Source organism: Eulemur rufifrons, chromosome 16, assembly GCF_041146395.1.
Source record: "Eulemur rufifrons isolate Redbay chromosome 16, OSU_ERuf_1, whole genome shotgun sequence".
Taxonomy (NCBI): Eukaryota; Metazoa; Chordata; class Mammalia; order Primates; family Lemuridae; genus Eulemur; species Eulemur rufifrons.
This window is the reverse complement of record NC_090998.1, coordinates 81,430,868-81,452,976: the sequence shown is the minus strand read 5'-3', so window position 1 is coordinate 81,452,976 and position 22,109 is coordinate 81,430,868. Positions and strand designations below refer to the sequence as shown.

At 40.5% G+C, this 22,109-nt stretch overlaps 1 protein-coding gene across 2 annotated transcripts in view; it reads right to left on the bottom strand.

Moving 5' to 3' along the window:
• Nucleotides 1–474: 474 nt before the first annotated feature.
• Nucleotides 475–22,109, bottom strand: part of C16H12orf75 (chromosome 16 C12orf75 homolog) — a 33,322-nt gene continuing 11,687 nt past the window's right edge. Inside the window, exons 2-6 of one of the 2 annotated variants that reach the window (XM_069491076.1) lie at nucleotides 21,461–21,485; nucleotides 5,658–5,693; nucleotides 4,811–4,890; nucleotides 3,975–4,020; nucleotides 475–843 (exon numbers count right to left, since the gene is read on the bottom strand). In XM_069491076.1, the coding sequence (XP_069347177.1) occupies nucleotides 4,016–4,020; nucleotides 4,811–4,890; nucleotides 5,658–5,693; nucleotides 21,461–21,485 (146 nt within the window). In that variant the 3' untranslated portion in view covers nucleotides 475–843; nucleotides 3,975–4,015. Of the gene's footprint in view, nucleotides 844–3,974; nucleotides 4,021–4,645; nucleotides 4,710–4,810; nucleotides 4,891–5,657; nucleotides 5,694–21,460; nucleotides 21,486–22,109 lie in introns of those variants that run through there. The other variant, XM_069491075.1, reaches the window with a different exon arrangement.

The window sequence follows — 22,109 nt, the reverse complement described above, 5'->3', positions numbered from 1 at the left end:
TAATTTACATTGCAGTAATAAGTACATACACATGTCATTATCAAATTAAGAACTTTCCAGATATCTCACTAACCGTCAATCACTCGTCCTTGAAAACAGCATAGAATTAACACGACGAGATGCCATGGTTACACAAAGGTAGAATGAGGGACTCAATGGCCAGGAAGTATTCGTAGTTACATAAGCCTTTGAAAATAAGAATTTAATCAAAATGTGCACATGGCATGCAAATTTAAGTAGTTTATTTTTAAATATTGCAATGAAATAGATTGTTCCTACTAAAGGAAATTCTCTGACATTTAAATAAAATTTGAAAACCAAATAGTAAAAAAGGGAAAGAGATAGTAGTAAGAATCAATTTACCAATTTTACAGCTAAAAATTAATGTGAAGTAGAAATAGTGAAAGATAACAGACAAATATATTATCTTAGGTAATTCATTTATAATGCCTTATTATCTTAAGTTATAAATAGAATAAGGATTTTGTTATATAAAAACTATCAAAAAAGTATCAGTGAAAAGACATGACTTCCATGAATGGTGTTGAATGGCCGGGGTGATAATGCCACGGAACACAGCAGCCCAGGCCAGGCGACAACAGCCTCCGTGACAACTAGTTAACTAGTCTTTTGAAGGTGAACCACAGAAAGTTCCATACGTGAATGTGTTGTCTAACCAATTCCCTTCTATGACCACGGCGTTCAACGTGTACCCATGGTTTTAAGTATACGGTTAAGATTTTGGGGGGCAGGAGAGGGAAAGATAACTGCTTAGAATTTCCTAGGAACTGTGCACGTGACAATGTCCCACGGGGCCAAATCTCTTCCAAATTGATCAGCAAGCTATGAAGGCAATAAACAGAAGAGAAAAGAGTTAGCAAACTTGAAAAGGTACAAGCTAGATACTTCAGCCCTGAGCCATTTTCTTTTAAGCAAAGCACATATTCAACATTCACCCAATATTTATTTACAACTCATAGATGGCCAGCATAGTGCTAAGCACTGATGACATTTATATAAGGAGACAAAGTCAGGCAGAGAAGAGACTTATAAATTTATAGGTAAATTGCAACATGGAAAACAATGCCCAAACCTAGATGCATGTGTGTCAGTATCACCCACATTAAAAATATAGACTGGCCACAATTCCATCCCTTCCCTATGTGGTCAGAACCTCCTGGGGGAGTGTGGCCGTCCACATTGCGTGGCGCTCCCCCAGGGGATTTTGACGCAACCAGTCTGTCCAGTGGCATCCATCCACTGGCATTTGAGAACCATCACTGAAGCTCCTCTGTGCTGGAAGGACTCTGCATATCTACATGGGCATAACTTTAACCCTAGAGTCATCTGTAGAAGAAACTACACATTTGAAGCGTGATATAGGTAATTTTAAGGGATTCTGAAATCATCCTTCAATTTGTTTCAAAAAGTAACCAAATCAACTTTAAACTTTGGTCATTGAGTGAGTTCAGTTCAGAGAGAGTTTTAAATGTTAGATTAAAAAAAAAAGTATCTCCAATCCTTTCCCTAAAATGTCTCCTCTCCAAAGGAGAGTCTTGTCATCAGACAAGACTATCTTCTGCTTCAACCTGGGCCTAGAAAGCCATGAGTTCAGACTTGTCACCAATAAGTACCACAATGGACTCTTAGCAACTACGGAAAATAAATAGCCTTTCAACTTAGAAAACTTTTCAGACACTTCAAAGGAGGCAGAAGAAAGGCCAGGATCAAACTGATTGTTCAGAAATAGAGTTAAATAGGGAAAACTGAGAAGAGACAGAGGTGGCAATAAAATAATGTATATTTATAGCCACGAACAGTGAGGAAATATTTTAGCTAGCTGCCTGAAGTTATGTGGGCTGGCTTACCAGCAATATTGCTAAATTGTTATCAGGGAATTGTAGATCCACCCACAAGGGCGAGCAATCATCTTGTCTAACTCTTCCATGAGAAAAATGAGATTGAGAGAAGCTGAGGGAAGTTAAAGGAATCAGCTAAGATCTGTGTGGGTAGCAGAGCTGCCCAGTCTCCTAATATCTACCTACACAGCACCTCTCCCCACTCTGTTCCTATGCTTTTTGAAATGCACCATATTTTCAGGAGGGTAAGCAGCAATATATGCTTGCTTTAAACTTATCTTTTCTATTTGATACAAATAATAAAAGTATTTCTATGTAAGGGAAAACTGGCAGGGGACTTAGCAATAAATCTATATGGAGGGTTTAGAGCTCTATTTAAAATATTCTAGAAATAAGCCAGGTGAGGTCGCTCACGCCTATAATCCTCGCACTTTGGAAGGCCAAAGTGGGAGGATTATTTGAGGCCAGGAGTTTGAGACCAGCCTGAGCAACAGCAAAACTCCATCTCTACAAAAAATAGGAAAATTAGCCAGGCATGGCGATGTGCACCTGTAGTCCCAGCTACTCGGGAGGCTAAGGCAGGAGGATCGCTTGAGCCCAGGAGTTTGGGGTTGCTGTGAGCTGTGATCGTGCCACTGCACTCTAGCCCAGGCAACAGAGCGAGACCCTGTCTCAAATAAATAAATAAAATAAAATACCAGAAATAGAAAATCTCCAGCAAATTCTCAAAAAGAAACCCAACACCCTGTGGCCATGGGTACTCGGCAATAAACATCCATAATGTTGTTGCCTTATGAGAAAGTCTTCAAAGAAGTGGCTACCCAAAGGTTGCTGTAGCTCTTGTCAGGAGGAAACTAGTTACAGCTTCTGTGTCCCCTTCCCCCAGCAGGAAAGCTTATTTGGCTCTATCTATGAACTTGGTCCGCAATCCCACCCCATCCCAAACACCTACTCCAGTACTGGCCTTGGGCAAGAAGTTGGCTCAGTATCAATCAGTCTGGCTTCTGCTCTGCCAATGGTTAGATTTTGGTTATTAAGAAAACATAGTATGGTGATGACGATGATGATGATGACAACGACAACTCATGATAGCAGATGCTACCATTTATTTCATATTTTATCCTAACAGCAACCCTTCAATCTAAGCATTGGCTCCATGTTACAGATTACAAAACTGAGGCCATACGGGGAAGTAACTTGCCCAGCTAGTAAGTGGAAGAGCCTGAATTCAAATTCTAGGTTGTCTGGCTTGCAGAAGAGAAGGGGCTATCTGAGGAGATGGGACATTCCTGATCACTGGAGGTTTCAGGAGGCTAGGTGTCATTCAGCAAGACTGAAACACAGTGGGGATCCAAGCATCGCGTGCGTTGTGGACCAGGTGAACTAAGACCCTTTGCCTCGATGGAAATGCTGCTCTACGTCTTTTAGAGACCAGTACACAGAGGGTAGTTAATAAATAAAAGCTATTTTTCTCTTGTGCTTGTTCTCATTTATCTTATTATAATTCTAACTCCAAGCTCTTCGCCGGGATCGCAGGTCCACAGTGCTTCATCTTTCAGACAATGGTTTCTTCTGTCCATATTGGACATGTTTTATAAGACCCAACCTGTAACCTGAGCCTAGGATTCTCACTAGTCCTTCCTGCATAACTACATCTCTGGGCAGATGTCTCTACTGGACTTTTGGTACTGATACATCACCTCTCTGTGTATTAACTAACCCATGGCTAGTGCCAGACACTGAATATTGATTCTAACCCAATTCCCAGTCCTAGCCCCTCTGGTCTCTCCCTATCATTTCTCAAGTCCTAGCCCCTCCAAGTTTTTGGCAATGAAAAAGGGTGAGTTCTCAGTGTTTTAGGTGGACACTTAGCCTGTTCTTATTAAATAAGTTAAGTTGCATTTTAAACAAAATGAAATGAAAAAAAAGTACATGTAAAGAAAATTGATCTGGTCATTAACCTCTTTAAAATAAAATATACTAGATTCCACCCAGTGAGACCCCTCCTTCTAATCCAGAAGTTCAAGATTTCTTAGAAATATATACCAATAATACATATAGCCCATTCATCATCAAGACTGAATACATAAAATTATTTAGAAAAATATACAGCACCTCTTGATCTCTTGATTATTGAGTGGTGATGTTATTTTCTTCTAATCTTAAAGAGAAAATTAAGAAAAGTTAAATGTTCAGGTTATGAAGAACATATTCTAATTTCCTACAAAACTATAAATGGTAATAACATATATGTATTTGCTAGTCTAAATCATAAAGTGGAGAAACAGTAATGAGAAACAAACATCGTATGTTAAAAATAATGTAATATATCCTTGTGTGCAAAGTAAACATATTAATAGCAAAATATTAAATGTAAAACTATACATCAGATGCATCAGACAATTCATCAGTACAGTGACTTAGTAAATCAGCATTCTTTACCAGGAGCCTCACTTAAAAACTTACTCCAGCAAGAAGCTATTAATATCTACCAATCACGCCTATTCAAAAGGACTTCATTAGCCCCATAATAGGTAATTATTAAAACTCAGAAAAAGGAACCTCATTTCATTTAATTATACAACGGACAGTTATTTTTCCTTTAGTCACCAGATTGCTTATTAGTTAATCTAATCTTTGTGTTCAACAAAAATTCCATGAACTGACTTAGACGTTAGCTTTCATTTTCACACTGATCATCACCAAAATTAATAAGAAATTAAAAATATCCATGAAGCATAACCACAAATAAAAGCTGAATTTTTATCTGAAATTCCTCTTACCATGTGGATGGCCATTTCAACAAATGATTACAATGAACAGGTAGAACTTATACAGGGTTCACTGCAACTAATATATAGGTTGAGTCAGGTAAGCTGAAATATAAATTTCATATTTTTTCGTAAAACATAAATATTTAGAGAACATAAATACCACATGATTTCACTTACTTTTTCTTACAGTCTTTGTTTGATTGGACACCATATTGACAGCTTCGGATGGCAGGCCAACATATACTCCTCCGTAATTTCTTAATGGAAAGAAATCAGACCAATTTAAATGGTACCATTTATAGGATGCAATAGAAGCATGGAGTACTTCAAACAATTATATAATTATTAAAATAACTCATGATGTTTCAAAAGCATAATTTAGAATATTAATGCCCTTAGGAACATAATTGTTTCCCTACATTAAAAAGAAGATATATATAGAGAGAGAGAGAGAGAATGTTCTGTTGAATTAGTAGAATTTTTAGATATTTTACTTGCAAAGAGAAAAGAAGTCAGGATGTTATAATTTGATATAGTAATGAATATCAGTGGAGCGACATGTCACAGTGAATCAATAAACATTTATCAAGAATTCAGAGTGGTCAGCATGGTAGTAGGTGTCACGGACACACAAAAACATTTTACTGATAAGGAGATATAAATGTAAAATTAGGAGAGGAAAAGCTAAGGAGTAATGAGAGTAGAGTGTGGGTAATCAGAGGAGGGGTGGGAAGACTGAGAAGGCTGAGAGCATGCAGGGAAGCCACCCGGTTAGGGACAGTAGCACAATCAAAGGCCACAGGAAGGAAATTAGCACAGGCCATGTGCATGAGACAAAAACTACACTTGCTTGAAAGCAGCAAAGGTTATGAATCCCGAGCAAGTTCTTTCTCAGGCCACATGCTTCTACCTGTATTCTCTGTGCCAAAAGTTTTCCTGGTGGAATCTGTATTACTGGTAATGTGCTACAGTGTGTTAAATCCATGAGGTATGGCCAAAATTATTCAAATTAAACCAAACATACCTCCTCTTGTCATCTTCTGTTATCGATTCTTCTGTTCTAAAAGGTCAAAAACATTTGCTATGAGACACTTGGTTACATAATCAGAGACTTCATTCTTGGTAATGAGAAAAAGGGGACCCCTGATTAAAGTCAATTTTGTTTATTTCGAGTGCTTCCATCAGACTTAAGTGCAAGACCCAAAACTATTCATCAGTTATTTCTGTAACACAGTATTCTAGCTCCACCTCAAATGTTTATACACTAAAACCTTGCTGATTTTCTATTTAGCAAACATGCAAATCCAGAAAATGCCAAAAAGCCCAATTGCCAAACAAAATGAAAAACTGATGGCAGCCGGGATTGGAAAGAAGCCTAAGTTCTCTTCTTGGCCGTGGCGCTCAATCTCTGTGTGACGGACAGGCGGGGGGCAAGCTGCCTGCGAGATGGGGGATCGACCAGATGATACCCAAGGTCCCTTCCAGCCTAACACACTAGGATTTGGGGTCTTTTATGCCAGCTCAGTGGCACAACTATAGGTATTAAAAGATTTCTTTTTTTTTTTTTTTTTTTTTTTTTGAGACAGAGTCTCACTCTGTTGCCCAGGCTAGAGTGAGTGCCGTGGCGTCAGCCTAGCTCACAGCAACCTCAAACTCCTGAGCTCAAGCGATCCTCCTGTCTCAGCCTCCCGAGTAGCTGGGACTACAGGCATGCGCCACCATGCCCGGCTAATTTTTTCTATATATATATTTTTAGCTGTCCATATAATTTCTTTCTATTTTTAGTAGAGATGGGGTCTCGCTCTTGCTCAGGCTGGTCTCGAACTCCTGAGCTCAAACGATCCACCCACCTCGGCCTCCCAGAGTGCTAGGATTACAGGCGTGAGCCACCGCGCCTGGCCTAAAAGATTTCTTTAGTGCAAAAAGAGTTAATGCCAATTTAATTTCCTTTCATCTAAAAACACAAACTGTGTTATATGTGACTTATTGCAAAAAAGAGGGAAGAAATGTTTAAAAGGAAGCTTCTAGAGGGAATCACTACTTTAAAACACACAGCATTAGTTAGAGGAATCCATGTTCTACTAGAATTCTTTGACATAGTTCTAAGAAGATCAGGAAGCTTCTTTGAAGCACTAGTTAGTATGCATACATTACTTTTCTGAAAGACAAAAAAACTCAGCAAGACTCAGATGTATCTGGCTGAGCTCAAACTATAATGCTAAGGGGCTTTCATCAAGAAGAAAGACTGGAAACATCTAAACATCTTCATTGAATCTTCTGATTCGGAGATTGTCTTCCTGTGGTGGCACCCACTTAAAAGTTGTGAATATTTCAAATGTAACTGTACATGTGCACGAGATTTTTGCTTTATTGCAACAGACAGTAAGTTCAAATCTACAAAGAAGGAAAATGTAGATTTGGTAATTATCTGGTAAATGCTGGTCATGAATAGCTAATCCTCCAGTAAAATACAAAATCCACCTTGAGATCTAATTTACCCAAATTGAATATAACCTAAACTCACCAGATAGTTAACTTCATTTACCACTTGCTAAAGTTGGATCGTTTTTTAATTCCAAAGTGTCAAAGTCATCTGTATTAGAAATGGTGTTACGTTTATTGATGTGGTATAAGAAAGTGTTGTTTACTACTTTTAATTAAAATGGATTTAAACCCTTAAGGATAATGGGGAAGCGATGATGACAAACTTGTTCAAGATATTAGAACTGTTTACTTTGGTCCTGAGTGACTAACATTATCATAAAATCATTTTTGAAACTGTATATAAATGGTAGTTTTGGACACAAACAATGTTTCATATTTTCTGCCACAGCTATTCTTTTCACATCCAATTATATGTCTGTTTATTTTAATTATTTCCCCTTTTGCCTAAATCTGCTTAAGGATATACTCAAGGTTTTACAATTTATTTTAATTTCCCCAAATGTAAGAAAATAGTAATCTATTTTCACTTATTAATTATTCAATATCCTAAAACCCAGTTTGTGTTCCCCATTATAAAATTAATCAACCACCTTACAAATCTAACTGACAGGAAATGATAACACAGCAGCCATATTTATGGGATAATAAATTCAGCTTGGGATATAACACAAAATCTTTAAAAATACCATTTATGTTAAGTGAAATAAGTCAGGAACAGAAAGTGAAATACCACATGTTCTTACTCATATGTGGAAACTAAAAAAAGTTGATCTCATGGAAGTAAAAAGTAGAACAGGATACCAGAGGCTGGAAAGGGAAAGGGGGAGAGGAGGATAGGGAGAGATTTGCTAAAGGATACAAAATTACAGCTAGATAGGAGGAAAAATTTATAGCACTGTAGGATGTGTTCTATAGCACTATAAATGGCCATAGTTAACAATAATATATAGTTTCAAATAGCCAAGGAGTATATTGAATGTTCCCAACACAAAGAGTGATAAATGTTCAAGATGATGGATATGCCAATTACCCTGTTCTTATAACTATGTATTATATGTATCAAAACATCACCATGTGCCCCATAATATGTACAATTATTATGGCAGTTAAAAATAATACAATAAAATTATAGCCATTAAAAATAATTAAAATACCATTTATGAATGTCTTTTTTTTTTTTAAGAGGGAACCCAATTCCAGAAATTTCTACCCAAATTCTTAGTAAAAACCAACCTTAGCCTTGAATAGTCCTCCCCTCAATTAATGAGACTTTGTAAAACCGAAACCCCTTCCCTAGGGGGCAGCTGCTCTCTTTGAGCCTTCCCTCTCCCTGTCTCTTGAGAGAGTGTACTCTCACTTTCAATAAAAGCTGCTCGCTTTGCCTTATGCGGTGTGTCCTGAAATTCTTTTTTTCCATCAGTCACCAAGAACCTGAAAGAACCTCCACTCAGCGGACAGTAATGTGTGCATATCATTGTTGGCACATGCAGATTTCTGTTGGGCTTCAGAAGTAATGAAAACAGTGTACGGTCCTCCTTCAACCCTGAGGAGCTAGAACGTCAAGCTGGGAGTGGCCAAGTTCAGGCCAGAACATCCACAACCACGTAAACTCTTGGATGAACCACTCTGTTTCTCATTGAGGATGTGATTATTTTGCTTTTCTGGTCACTACAGCTCAAGTGGTAGGGCAGTGACTATTACGAGGCCTGAAGCTGTGATTGCTAATGGATTGCAAAATCTGTCCCCAAACCAGGGAGGGAAGTGTGGAGGGAGAGCAGAACACCGAGCCGCACCCTCCCTGGTGTTGTGAGAACAGCAGCCACTGACAGAGTCAGAGGGTCCTCTGAGATGAGCAGCCCAGCCCGGCCCTATTTCCTGCTGGTCCCAGTGCAGATCAGTAAAAGCAAAGAATGAGATGACTCCACCCCCTAGAATCTTCCCTTAAAGACAAGAAGCCTAAAGATTGAATTATTCCATGCTGGAAAAGACAAAGTGAAAACGAGGCCAATTCACAGTGGATGGACTAGAAAAGAGGCCACACTGCCTGCTGCACTTGATAACACTCTTTGGGAGTTAATTGGTCCAAATTTCTCTACAAACTCAGCTTATCCTTAATCTCACTCTCTTAGAAAAGGAACAAGTGGACATGCCCCCACCAGAATCAATCTCCTACAGTAGCAGTCCACTTATAAACAGCAGCCTCCTGCGGGCAGGGACACAATTCAGGAGTCACTACCCAGACGAGCAGAGGCACTGGAAACTGGAAAATGTGAGAGAAGGGATTGGGGGACAACAAGTGCACCCCTTAATCTATGCATGAGGGAGAAATCTTAAGGCTTATACCAAGAGAACCAAAATGCAGAGTTATAGGAGATAAGGGACCAGGTACCATAAACCAAATCACCTAAAAACAAAAAGTGAAAGGTGAGTTCTACCAGTTTCCTCTCTCCTCCTCTGCCCTGGCCCCCAGAATTGCAGCTTATCATGACTCTCCAATTTCACTGTCATGGAGCCAGAGGCTGGAGCCAACCAGGTGGAAAGGAAACTAGCACAGCTTTCCAAAGGATCAAGGGTGACCTGGAAACAACTACGTGGCATATCAGGACAGAATCTGCTCTTGGGAGGGAATCTGTGCTGGATATTAAGCTACTGCGATGCTGGGCCTAGCTAGGACTCTGAGAACCACATTGCCACCTGGCTGCCCACGAGGCTTTACTAACATGGGATGCTAGAGAAAGAATCAAGTGCCAAAGGCAGGACAAGGGACTGCTCTTTCCAGCTTTTCTTGCTGTTCCTACTAGCATCACCCCAGCAACTGGTCCCAGTTTCCCAGTCTTCTTTCGGCACTCCCAGAACAGACTCTATTACACTCCTTTTCTGGTCACTACAGCTCACGTGGGTGGACAGTGGCTTGTGTGGCCTGCAGCTGTGATTACTAACAGGTTACAAAATTCAGATCCACAGCAAAGCCTGGCAGAGCCCTCTCCTAAGAGGTCTGAGTCTCAGCTCCACGGGGCCCCTCTTCTAAGACACTGAGACACCAGCCGCAGCCAGGCAACACTTGCTACTCAGAGGTCTGGCCCTGCTCCACAGAGCCCCTCCTCCTCCTCCTCCTCCTTCTTCTCCTTCACCCTCCTCTGTTTTGACAACCAGACCTCTTTCCTTTGTTACTCCAGCCCTAGGCTTGGTAGCTACTTCCCGCTATTACTATCTCTGTTATCTCAGCCTCCCTTTCTGACATTCCTGATCCTCTAAGACCTGCTAACCAATTCCTGGTAGCAAATTATCTCTGTTATAATAGTTAATGTGTTATCCTTTTCCCTGACTGGATGCTAAACTGATACATTACTTGGTAGGAAGAACCGGGTTTATCTCCTACCCTCTTGATTGAACACGTCATACTAAAGCAGCTAAAGACTTGTCACTTACTGTTCGTCAGGTCCAATCACTGTAATGTTATCAATGTATTGGACCAGTATGATGTGCTATGGGCTATCAATAAGCTTGAGATATTGCAAAATGGAGGTTGAGAGAAAGCAGGGAGTGGTGGGTGGGGGGATCTATATAAAACAGAGGCAAGACTGACATATACTGTTGGCCATGCCAGGTAAAACCGAACTGCTTCTAGTAATCCTTGCAAACTGGCACAGAAATAAAGCATTTGCCAGGGGCTAGGGACTACATTGATTTTTTTCAATAAAGATATCTCACTCTGAACAGCAGCTGATATTTGAGTCACTACCTGATTAAATTTACGATAATCCAAAGTCACTCTCTAAGATAAATATGCCTTCTGCACAGGCCAAATAGGCAAGTTGAATCAGTATGTGAGAGATATCTCCATGCCTTCATTTTTTCCAAGTCTTTGGTGAGGGCACTAGTCTCTGCAGTTCCCCGGGGAATGCATTATTGCTTTTTGTTTACTATCCTGGTAGGGAGGAGAAATTCCATGGGCTCCCACTTGGCCCTTCCTAGCATGATAATAGCTCTTAGTTCACAAGTCAGAGGGCCAATGTGGGGGTTCTGCCAGTTGTCAAATATGTCTATGGTAATTATGAATCCAAGAACTAAGGAAACAACCAAAGCATGGGCCTGCATACTACTTGACCCACCATACTTTAAACTTTAGCCAAAATTCCATTTTTTATCTGACTACCATAAGCCCACACGTGGACTAGTAGACCACAGCAGTATTTTGGTTCCTCAGGTACTAACATCAATTCAGAGTCAGTGTTCGGAAATCTCTGAGAGGTCTAGGTATTATTTCCTTTTGCTCTGGACACAGTCACTCTAGTAAATGGACACAAAGCCCTTTGGGGAAGGCTTGCAGGAATATCTACAGCACTTATCTGTGGCAGTGTTGAAGGTTCTCTCAAGGCAACCTGCTCTCCCCTTCAACCTAGGGGCTGTGCCTTTCCATTGTGGTTTCTGGGCAGGTTTCTGGCCCATGAATCCAGACTTTTCCTCTTATGGAAATACATATAAGTTTTATATGTATTTTATAGGTATTTTACCACAATACAAAGTAGACCAAAAAAGATATCTATAGATATAGATGGATAGACAGATATGGAGAAATGAACATTTAGAGGGCTAACCTAATTTATCCCGAGGGAGACCTGATCTACTAGCTGCCATCAAAGACCCCTCCAGGATAAAGCATGTCAGTTGCCCCTCCCTCCCTGCTGCCTGTGATGGCGAGTGTGCCCACCTTGCTCCAGGGTGCTAAGTGTCACCACCACTTGGCCTCTGCTCCTCTGAGATCCCATCACAATAGGGAAACAAAGAGCCCATCTCAGTGGCGGCACCTCCCACTGTCACAGCCATCTTACAGGGGACCACCACCTTAGAACTTTCCAGAGACACTCCCTTCACTCATGTATTTCTTGCTTTTCTCAATTGCTTAGTATCATCTTCATGCGGAGCAAGTCACATTTGAGAAATTCACACCAGCATTCTTATCTCAAGACTTTGGATTCCTCCCTCTACGTTATACCAGGGAAGTTAGTTCTGTGTTAGAGTATAAGCTCTTAGAGTCTAAATCAAACAAGTAAACTAAATTGTTAGAGTTCCAGCCATACACCTAAATTATTAAATCTAGAGTCTCTATTAAATACAATGATACTAAGAAATTCAGTCTAATTCAACATATACTCCTTCCTTCTCGGTCTTGCACCCTTAGAATCCATTCCAACACATTTTCCCTAGGTTTCTGGTAATATCAACTACAAAATCCTACAGTCGTTTCGTAGTATGAGCTCTTTCCATGGGCTCACATGCTTACAAGGTTCTGATTTGGACTTTTCCGTCACAGTATTCATAAAATTGTTTGCAGAAACAAGTGTTATTGAGAGTAGACCACCATAACTCAAATTCCCCCTACTTTCAACATGTTTTGGAATTGTTGAAAAGATAAATCCTCAGTTGATCGTTTAAACATGACTCACTCTTGCAGAGAAAGATACTGCTTAGTGATGTGTATCTTACCAAAGCTGGCCTGGCACTTGGCATGTCAGAAAAAGAAGTGGGGAAAAAAAAAAAAAGAAAAGAGAATGCAACTGACCAAGGGCAACCACTGCAACCACGATTATAGATAGAGAGCTTCAGGTTTCCTTTATCTCAGAATTTCCATCAGTTATATTTCTAGCCCACTTCCTGTGAACTTGCTAAAACCAGCATGGTGCTCTTCTTACCTTTCTCAGACTGAGTATCTGTATTGATCCAGATTATCTAGGTACTTATGCACCCTTCTGTTTCATACTAGCTTTGTAGACTTTTCCTGAATGAACCAGAGAGACTGAGTGTCTCTCTAAACATAAATAAGCTCGGCCTTTATATTTTTATTAAGAGATGCAGTCTCCCTCTGTTGCTCGGGCTACAGTGCTGTGGCACCATCACAGCTCACTGCAGCCTCCTGGGCTCAAGCAATCCTTTTACCTCAACCTCCAGTGTAGCTGGGACTACAGGTGGGACCCACGGCACTTGGCAACTCTGCCTTCTTTTAAGTCAGGGATCCAGAAGGTGGGCTGCCTCCAACCTGCTACTCACCTGTGGTTGCTGTTTGGGGCAACCTTACCTCTCCTTTTTTTCATTAATGTATTTTGTCCATGCCTATTTAAAACCAAATATCTGTGTGGAACACCTAAACCTTGCGATCATTTTACACTACTATGATGTTCATCTTATCAATAACTATCACTTTCATTAAGTGAAACCTTCTTCAGAGTTAATATATAAAAATAAACCACTACTCGTTTCTTCCATAGTAATACATGGTAATCAAAATATTTTTATCACTATACTTGCTTAGTTTCTGGGTTGTATAAAATAGTTATCCCAAGTGACCTAAAGGTTTCAACAATAAAATAATGGAACCATGTCATGTTCAAGGACAAATACAGATGACAAATATCAGACAGCAGCCAGCCTCTCCAATTACCATCTCCTAACTCATCCTAGCTACAACTTGCCTGAAAATTCAGAGAGTTCTCATTTCCCTTAGGCTTCCAGAACTGGCAAAGTTATGTGGCAAAAGAATGATTTATTTTTTACTTATTCATCAAGAAAAATGTTCTATGTATAAAGCTGTTCTTATTAGAGCTGATCTAAGAAGCAGAAAAACAGCCTGTAGTCTTTTCTTTTTCCATATTTGCAGTGTCACTAAAGAGCTAAACTTATTTTGATTTGTAAACAGTACAAATTGAATATGGAAACCTCTGGAGACCATACAAGTAGCTCTAATGATCTATTTTTGGTTACCATTCATGATAATCTTTTGGAACAGGTTTATTAATTGACTATGTTTACTTCCCTCTACACTACAATTCTCCGGATGAAAGTGTAATCATTTAATTTTCTTTATGTTTTTATGATGGTTCCTGCTTCTTAGGGTGATTCTAATCAATTCTAGCAAACGCTTAATTACATATGATTTTTGAATGAATTACGTCTTACCATTGACTGTTTTGGTCTGTGTTTAATTTCATTCATTTCTTCACAATTGCTAAACTTCTTTGGATAGTTTTCTTTCAGTCTCTCCCCTTGGATAAGCCCTTTGGCCCACACTGGTCCCTTTCTTTATTCCAGAATGTGTTACTGGAGAACATGAGTCATATTCACTCTTCAAAGGAATGCTTTCAACTTCTCTTTGTATGGAGGCAATGCACCAAGAGCTAAACTGCAATGTCCCTACCCTCCTAGATGTTCTCTTCCTAAGGGGAACACAATGTTAGGGATTATTTCAGCATTGGTTGTAGAAGTATCATTTGCTACGAGTAAGGCAGGAATGCTCTCTCTGTTGCCTTACTTTAAAAACCTTGTTTTTCCTTGATGGCACCACTTTTCTCAAAACCTCAGGAATATGCAGCTTGTTTTCACATATCCCAGTATCTCCAAACAGGAGCTGGAAGCCCACATGCTCCCCATCTCCCCACAGAGCTTCTTCAGATGGGGCAATTTCATCTTCATCCCAACACTCTCCTTTTTGGAATCTCAACCCTGCTATAACTGTCACAAATGCACTAAAGATTTTTAAGGCTCTGACCAGACACCATTATGTCGGTCAATTAAAAAATCCATGAAACCACCTCTCACCTCCCATTTTACTAACTTCCTCTATCTCAACAACTCCTACTGCCACTCTGGTGACCTACTCCCATGGCTGCTCCATGGAGCTTAGCTCCTAGAACCACTTTGCCACACACATTTTAGAGTAGAAAATCCCACTCCCTAGGGAGAAAAAAATTTTCCTTCCAATCTTCCCGCCATTCCCAAGAAGCCTGTTTCTCATTGCAGCTTCACCTCCAGTTCATCTGCACCCTACCCCCCCACCCCCGGTTTCCCCACCCACCAGCCCCTCAGGCTTCCCTCGAGGTCAAGCATTTCAGCGGCACTTACTGGCCACCACCTCTCCCTGTCATCCCCAGATGAACCCACCTACCTGCTTTCTCTCTTCCTGTTCCTGTTTCACCGGGTCCTACTTAAGGAAAACTAACCATGGCTACCAATGGGAATATCTGATTTCTAACCACAGCAAGGCCCTGGGTCTTCTGCTATCAGGTGTTCATGACAGAGGCTCTGCCCAATCTTCTTCAACAACCCTCAAACCACCTAATAATGATAGCTATCACTTGGGGGCAGCAAGCACGAGGCCAAGAATTACCCTAGGATACTGGATATACTGTATCTGTAACACTCATATCCTTCCAGCAGTTACTGCACCTCTCTGTGCCCCCATCTCATCTGTTAAAGCAAACACCATTATTTTGTCCATGAGATTGTCATGAATGTGGAATGAGATAATGTATAGAAAATGCTGGAAATCAGTATATGGCACACAGTCCTCAATAAAGACTGGCTACTAACATAAGAATGATGATGGTAACAATAAAGATGATTACCTGCACCATCGTTGTCCCAACTGTACAAATAGTCATACTACAGGACACAATGTCACACAGCTAGTAAATGGTGAAGGGAATTTTAAACACAGGTCTCTCTGCTTCCAAATCCAGGTGTTTTCCTTGGAACTTCAGCCCTATCCTCTTCACCCTCAGAAGACAGCCCAGCCTCCCACCTACACAGATGAGAAAAGGGCCCAGTAGATAGATACCTTCAGGTTTGTGATTACAGGAGTAAAGAGGGCTCAGCTGACACACATTCATTAGACCGGGGAACTTTACAAAGGAGTCCCAGGAAACTCAACATAAGAGATTGATCACCAGTGTATTTTATGTTAATTCATTCCAAAATATTTTTCTCTATAGTTGCTGCCTTCCATAACAATAAATAGCTTTGCCAAGGAAGGATTTTTTTTTTTTTTTTTTTTTTTTGAGACAGAGTCTCATTCTATCACCCTAGGTAGAGTGCAGTGGCATCATCATAGCTCACTGAAGCCTCAAATTCCTGGGCTCAAGCGATCCTCCTGCCTCAGCCTTCCGAGTAGCTGGGACTACAGGCACGCACCACAACGCTGGCTATTTTTTTCAATTTTTAGTAGAGATGGTGTCTCACTCTTGCTCAGGCTGGTGTCAAACTCCTGAGCTCAAGTAATCCTCCCACCTCAGCCTCCCAGAGTGCTAGGATTACAGGAGTGAGCCACTGCACTCAGCCCCAAGGTAGGAATTTTAATAAAATTCACTTTACAAGTTTTAAGTGAAAAAAGTGAATTATCTTGTTTAAATGGAGTGGCCATGATCTTTTATTTTCAACAGCAAACACTACATTTGCATCCATTTATTTAATACTATTTCTTATTTGAAACATATTCATAATATTCTTATAAATATTGCTTAAACTTTAAATCAAGAGGTTTTTTTTTTTTGTTTTTCTTTTTTCTTTCTTTTTTTTTTTTTTTTTGAGACAGTGTCTTGCTCTGCTGCCCGGGCTAGAGTGAGTGCCATGGCGTCAGCCTGGCTCACAGCAACCTCAAACTCCTGGGCTTAAGCGATCCTACTGCCTCAGCCTCCCGAGTAGCTGGGACTACAGGCATGTGCCGCCATGCCCAGCTAATTTTTTCTATATATATTTTAGTTGGCCAGATAATTTCTTTCTATTTTTAGTAGAGACAGGGTCTCACTCTTGCTCAGGCTGGTCTCGAACTCCTGACCTTGAGCGATCCACCTACCTCGGCCTCCCAGGGTGCTAGGATTACAGGCGTGAGCCACCGTGCCCGGCCAAGAGGTTTTTTTTTTTAAGCAACATGAAAATGGACCTACATAGAGAACATGCTTTGTTTCTGCCTGCCCAGTTACATACAACTGCCCCGTTTTTGGTAATGGCATCCCAATTTCTCTTTGGGAACCACCACTCTCTCACTCTTTGGCCATATGGTTAGGTGGGGCTGATGACACTGATTGGCTCCAACAGTGAGCACATGACCTGGGCCTGGCCAATGAGAATCCCACATTCTCCTGGTCCCCTGACTGATTCAGAGGTGGACACATGACCCAAACAGCCAGTAAGAGCCCAGCCCTAGGACTTTGGTCAAAGTGCTGGGGAAGAGGAGCTATTTTTCCACAGGAATGTCTAAGCTGATAAGATATAAACTGGCCATATCTGTCACCATTTGGGAAAAGCTGCCTAAGAATAAGCCAAAAACAAGAAAGCAGAGATAAAGAGAGTTTCTTCCTGTCATTGGATCACCTGAACCCAGCTGTGACTAGGGCCAAATCCCTGGAGCTTTTCCACTACACGTGCCAATAAATTCCTTTTTGTTTGTTTGTTTAGACCAGTTTAAACTGGGCTTCTGCCATTTCCTACCAAAAATATCCCAACACAAACTATTGGTGCCAAATAGTTAAGAATTCACTGAAATAAAAGAAAAACACGGTTGATTCTGGCAGGTTTGTGAAAGCAGTCACATGCCAGCACACTGAATTCACTTCTGTTTCTTTGTCGTTGTTCAGTCTGTGACAGACTGTGATTTAACTTTAAAGAGACAGAAGGGGAGAGAAAAAGAAAGGCTCACTCCCTAGTATGCACACGGATCTGTCGTAGGGTGACTGGATCTCTATACATCGTCACCCATGCTTTCCAGTGTCCAAGATTAACCCTCCATCTATGCTTCGAAACCCTCTAGCCTGTTCCAGGATCCATTTCCATCACGATTCTCTCCCTCACCACAGAAAACCCCCTCCCCAGCCCACCCTCAGCTTCTCTTACACTACTGGTTCCTCCGTTAGCCTTCAGGTACACTCACATCTCCTCCACACACAAAAATACATACAAAAGGAAAACCAAACTTCAATCTACAAAATCGTCCATACACACAATTAGGCAGAAATAAAAACAAAAAAAAAAAACTTGAAGAAAACGGTGTAAAAAGTTCATGAGGTAACATTATCTCTGGTGGTAGGATCATAGTTGAATTTTTCTCTTTAAAAAAATACTTTTTTGTACTTTCCAAATATTCTCTGTATTCCTTTTATGGTAGGAAAACAAATTTTTAAAATATGCTTCCTCTTAAAGCTACCAACATCTTTCCATCCCTCACGGCCAAACATCATAAAATGAAAGGCCCGGGTCACTCGCTCCACTTCCTTGAGCCTCGCTCGCGTCCACTTTGGCTCAGTTGTTACTCACACCACTCCGCTGAAAGCACAGTTCCCAATGTGGAATGTGGCCATCATGCCTCTTCCTCCTCCAGCCCGCTTGACCCCTTTGCATCATCAGCCATTCCCTTCCCTTGGCTCAAGTTTGAAACGGCAGCATTATCCTGAGGTTTTCCTTCCTTTCCTTCCCCATTTGGTCATTCAGCCAATCTTAGCAAGCATGTTTTCTAATGTACCTTGCACGCATCACCTCTTCTCCGTTCCCATAACAACTATCTGCCATAGGACCCTCTCGTGGCCTCACCTCCATTATTCCTCTGTGCCTGCGCCTGGCCCATCTCAGGTGTCGTGCTTTGGGAGTTATCCCCTAAAACTCAAACATAATCATTTAATCCCTCCGCCTTAAAACCTCTAACAGCTCTTGAAGGCATAAGAAAACAAGTACAATTATTGGCCTTGCACCCAAGTCCCTTCACAAGCTGGCCCTGCCATCAACCTCACCTTCCACTTCTGCCCCACCTGGGCCGCCAGCTCCAGGGGAAACCGAGTGGCTGGCTGCTCCCAGAACCCCGCTCTTGTGCCCCATGCCTTTCTCCCGCTGCTCTGTTCTCGGCCCTGGTTTGCATTCTTCCCTCCTCTGCACAAACGCTTGCTCGGCCTTCAAGACTCAGATCAGCATTAAATTCTGTATTTTAATAATTAGCATTTCTCACACTGTATTTTGGTCCCCAGTAGACAGTGATCTACTTTGGGACACAAATACCATTTTATTTGTCATTATATACTGACTTCTGGCCTGTAAAAAAATAAGCAAATAAATAGGAAAGAAGAGAGATGGTAAAAACTGCAGACTTTCTCTATAGAATTGATTTTTTTAATATATATTAAAGGAGTAATTACAGTATTCTGGCTTCCAAAAATAACCATAGTTCTCCCAAAAGACTTTCATGTGGTCTATATAATATGGTGGTTGCTCTATTGAAAGTTCTCTACTCTCAGTACCTACTATGTTATTTTGGCCACTTCTTTTGGTTTGGGATCATTCTATTTAGATTAAAAAAGATTTAATCTTCATAATAAAAAATTTAAGTCATCTTAATTTCTTAGCTCTTCATTCATTCATGGTATCACCTAATGTTAGAGTTAAGATTTATAAATCTATAGTTTCTACTGTTAAAATATTGAATGTGTCTAAATATATCTTTTGTGCAATGAAAAGTAATATTATAATATTCAACATTTTCCAATTAAATTTGCTCCATTTACTTTCAAAGGGTTATTTATTCAATAAAATTACATATTTTTAGTTGTAGGGTATACAATGAGGTATAATCACAGAAAACTTAAATCTGAAGAATTCAGGATTTTAAAAAGTAGTTAAATGGCATCTCATATCCTGAAACAGTTAATTCTGTTGAAAAAGTCATCTCTAGATTTTATTAGAAATTTCCATGCATCCTATATAAAAAGAAAGTCATGAAATCATTCTCTCCTTTAAGGAAAATGATGGAATTCATCCAACAACTATTTATTAAACACCATGTTCAAAGCATGATACCACCAAAGCACATTAAAATGGGTAAGACATTCCACCACATTCAGTTCCCAAGGTGGAAAAGACAAGAACGTGAATAACTACAATATAAACCAAACATGATTCCTCACAAGAGAGGTCCCAAATGCTGTAAAAGTTCAGAAGAGAAAGACACTATATCCTGTAGAGAGATCCAGGAAATACTTTTCACAAAGAATAAGACATAATCCCTGAAGAGTAGATGGCATTTTTACGAACAGAACTGAGGGAAAGGCCATTCCAGGCAGTGGGAACAGCAAAAAAACAGGAGACAGAAAACATGAGGTTGGTGTGAGCCGGAGCGTGGTCTGGGCTTCCCTCGCGGTCCGTGGCTTTGCTCCTCCCACTCCATGGAGAGCCAGTTGGCCGTAAGGCAGAAACATAAAGAGTCATCCTATTCCCAGTGCATCCTAGGCTCAATCCAGTGGCAATGGAGAATAACTGAAAGGCTTTGAGCAGAGGTCCTACAAGTGCAGAGCAGTGCGTGAAGAAAATTAATCTGGCAACAACATAGAGAGATGGAAGGGGAGCCTGTTGGAGAGACCCCAGTACGACAACAATAGGAATAAGGGAAGGATGCGGAGCTCACGTTGCTTAGTGTTTTGGTGATAAACTCAAAGACTGTGACCGGGAGTTTGAAGCAATCTATGACTGCTTCCTTTGTACCTAAAGTCCCATATAAAATGCATGTATAATTCCCAGAAAACTTTACCACCTCATTCTAACCTACTCTCAATTCTTCTCTGTAATAAGAAAGTCTGACGCTGTATGCGATGTCTGATCACTGACAGCTTTCATGCTTCATCCCTCCCCCTATGGACGCACATCTGTGCAAGCTGTAGGAACACCGGCACGTCTTCCCTGTGCCAGCAGGAAGATCAAACCTCACTCCATGCATAAGAGCCCTCATCCTGCCCCCTCCTCAACCACAATAAAAACCAAAGTCACTGAGCCCTACCTCCACTCAAGCTGAATAGACCAGTTTGGGCACCTGCCCTCCTCTCCCCAGAAAGCCTCCTTATGTGAGGATTAAATCTTTTCATACGCTCCTGAGGTGGTGTGGGGCCATCAGCCTTGACACCCAACCCAGTTTGGTGTGAGAGGGCTGGTCCTGCCCTCCACAGAACAAGCACAAACACTCTTGAACAGTGAACTATGATAACGTCCTTGCTACATCCGGATTAGAGATGGGAAGATGCAGAGAGGAAGGGCATGACAGAAACACAGAAAGGTTCTGAGCTCCAGAAACCTTGCACAGGGAGACCCTCCTTTATTAAATGCGCCATGGTTTAAAGATCAGCTCGATGGTGACAATGTTGAATGGGCACACGTATTCACTCGAATATCTCCTTATCAACTTTAAAACAATTCAATATGCATTTGGTACATGTGTGGCCCCAGCCTTTCTGCCCTGGCGAACTCCAAGACATTACATAGTCACAGGAGTTATGTGCTTAATTCTCCCATAACACTTGCTTTTAACTAAGAAATCTCTACACAAGTTGGGATGGAAACATAATTAAACATTTCCCTGTCTTAAGAGCCTGAGTTAAAGTGCCCGGGCAACTGGAAGGCTAAAATGAAAAGTCACAAATAACATTCTTCAAATAGCACTTCAGTTATAAACCATATGATAATCTTGATGTGTATACAGTACAGAACGTATTTTCATACCTACGGATATCTAAAGGTCATAACCATGGAAAACAGCATCTTCCCCAGAACGAAGCTTATAAAATCATACTATTGAGTACTTACACATCTTTAGCTGCTCCTGCAGGCCCTAGGAGGGGAAAAAAAGATAGGTTTGTATTGGTGTGATAGTATTGCTATAAAAATGTTAATCCCAATACCTAACTAAGATGTAGTAATATTCTAGAACACACAAGAATATGATTTAAAAAAAATTTCAAAAAAGGAAAAAGAAGGGTAAGAAAATCATAAAATTCAAATCTTAAGTTTCAGATTTAGTTTAAGCTTCAAATCTTAGGTTTATAATTCATTCTGTCCATTTTTAACCATTCCTATAAATTACAAGGTGTTGGTTCTGAAAGGAATTTTACAGATCACCTATTTAAATCTCCCATTTGACAGATAAGAAAACTGACTTCAAGGAACATTTTCTCTTCTAAGCCACATACCTCCTAAGTTGGTGTCTACTGGCATTGTTTGGAGTCACACTGTGCACTAATCACAAAGTGAAAGCAAAGTCACAGGACAAAATGCAAGTGAGGGACTACGTGAATGGAGAAGGCTCAGAGACACCAGCCTAGCTCCAAAAGGAGTTACATGTATTTATTGATTTACTTCTTCCTTCTTCTTTCTTTCCTTTTCTTTCCTTTTCTTTTTTTCCCTTTCTTTCTTTCCTTTCTTTCTCTTCTTTATTTTTTCCAGAGATGGGGTTTCA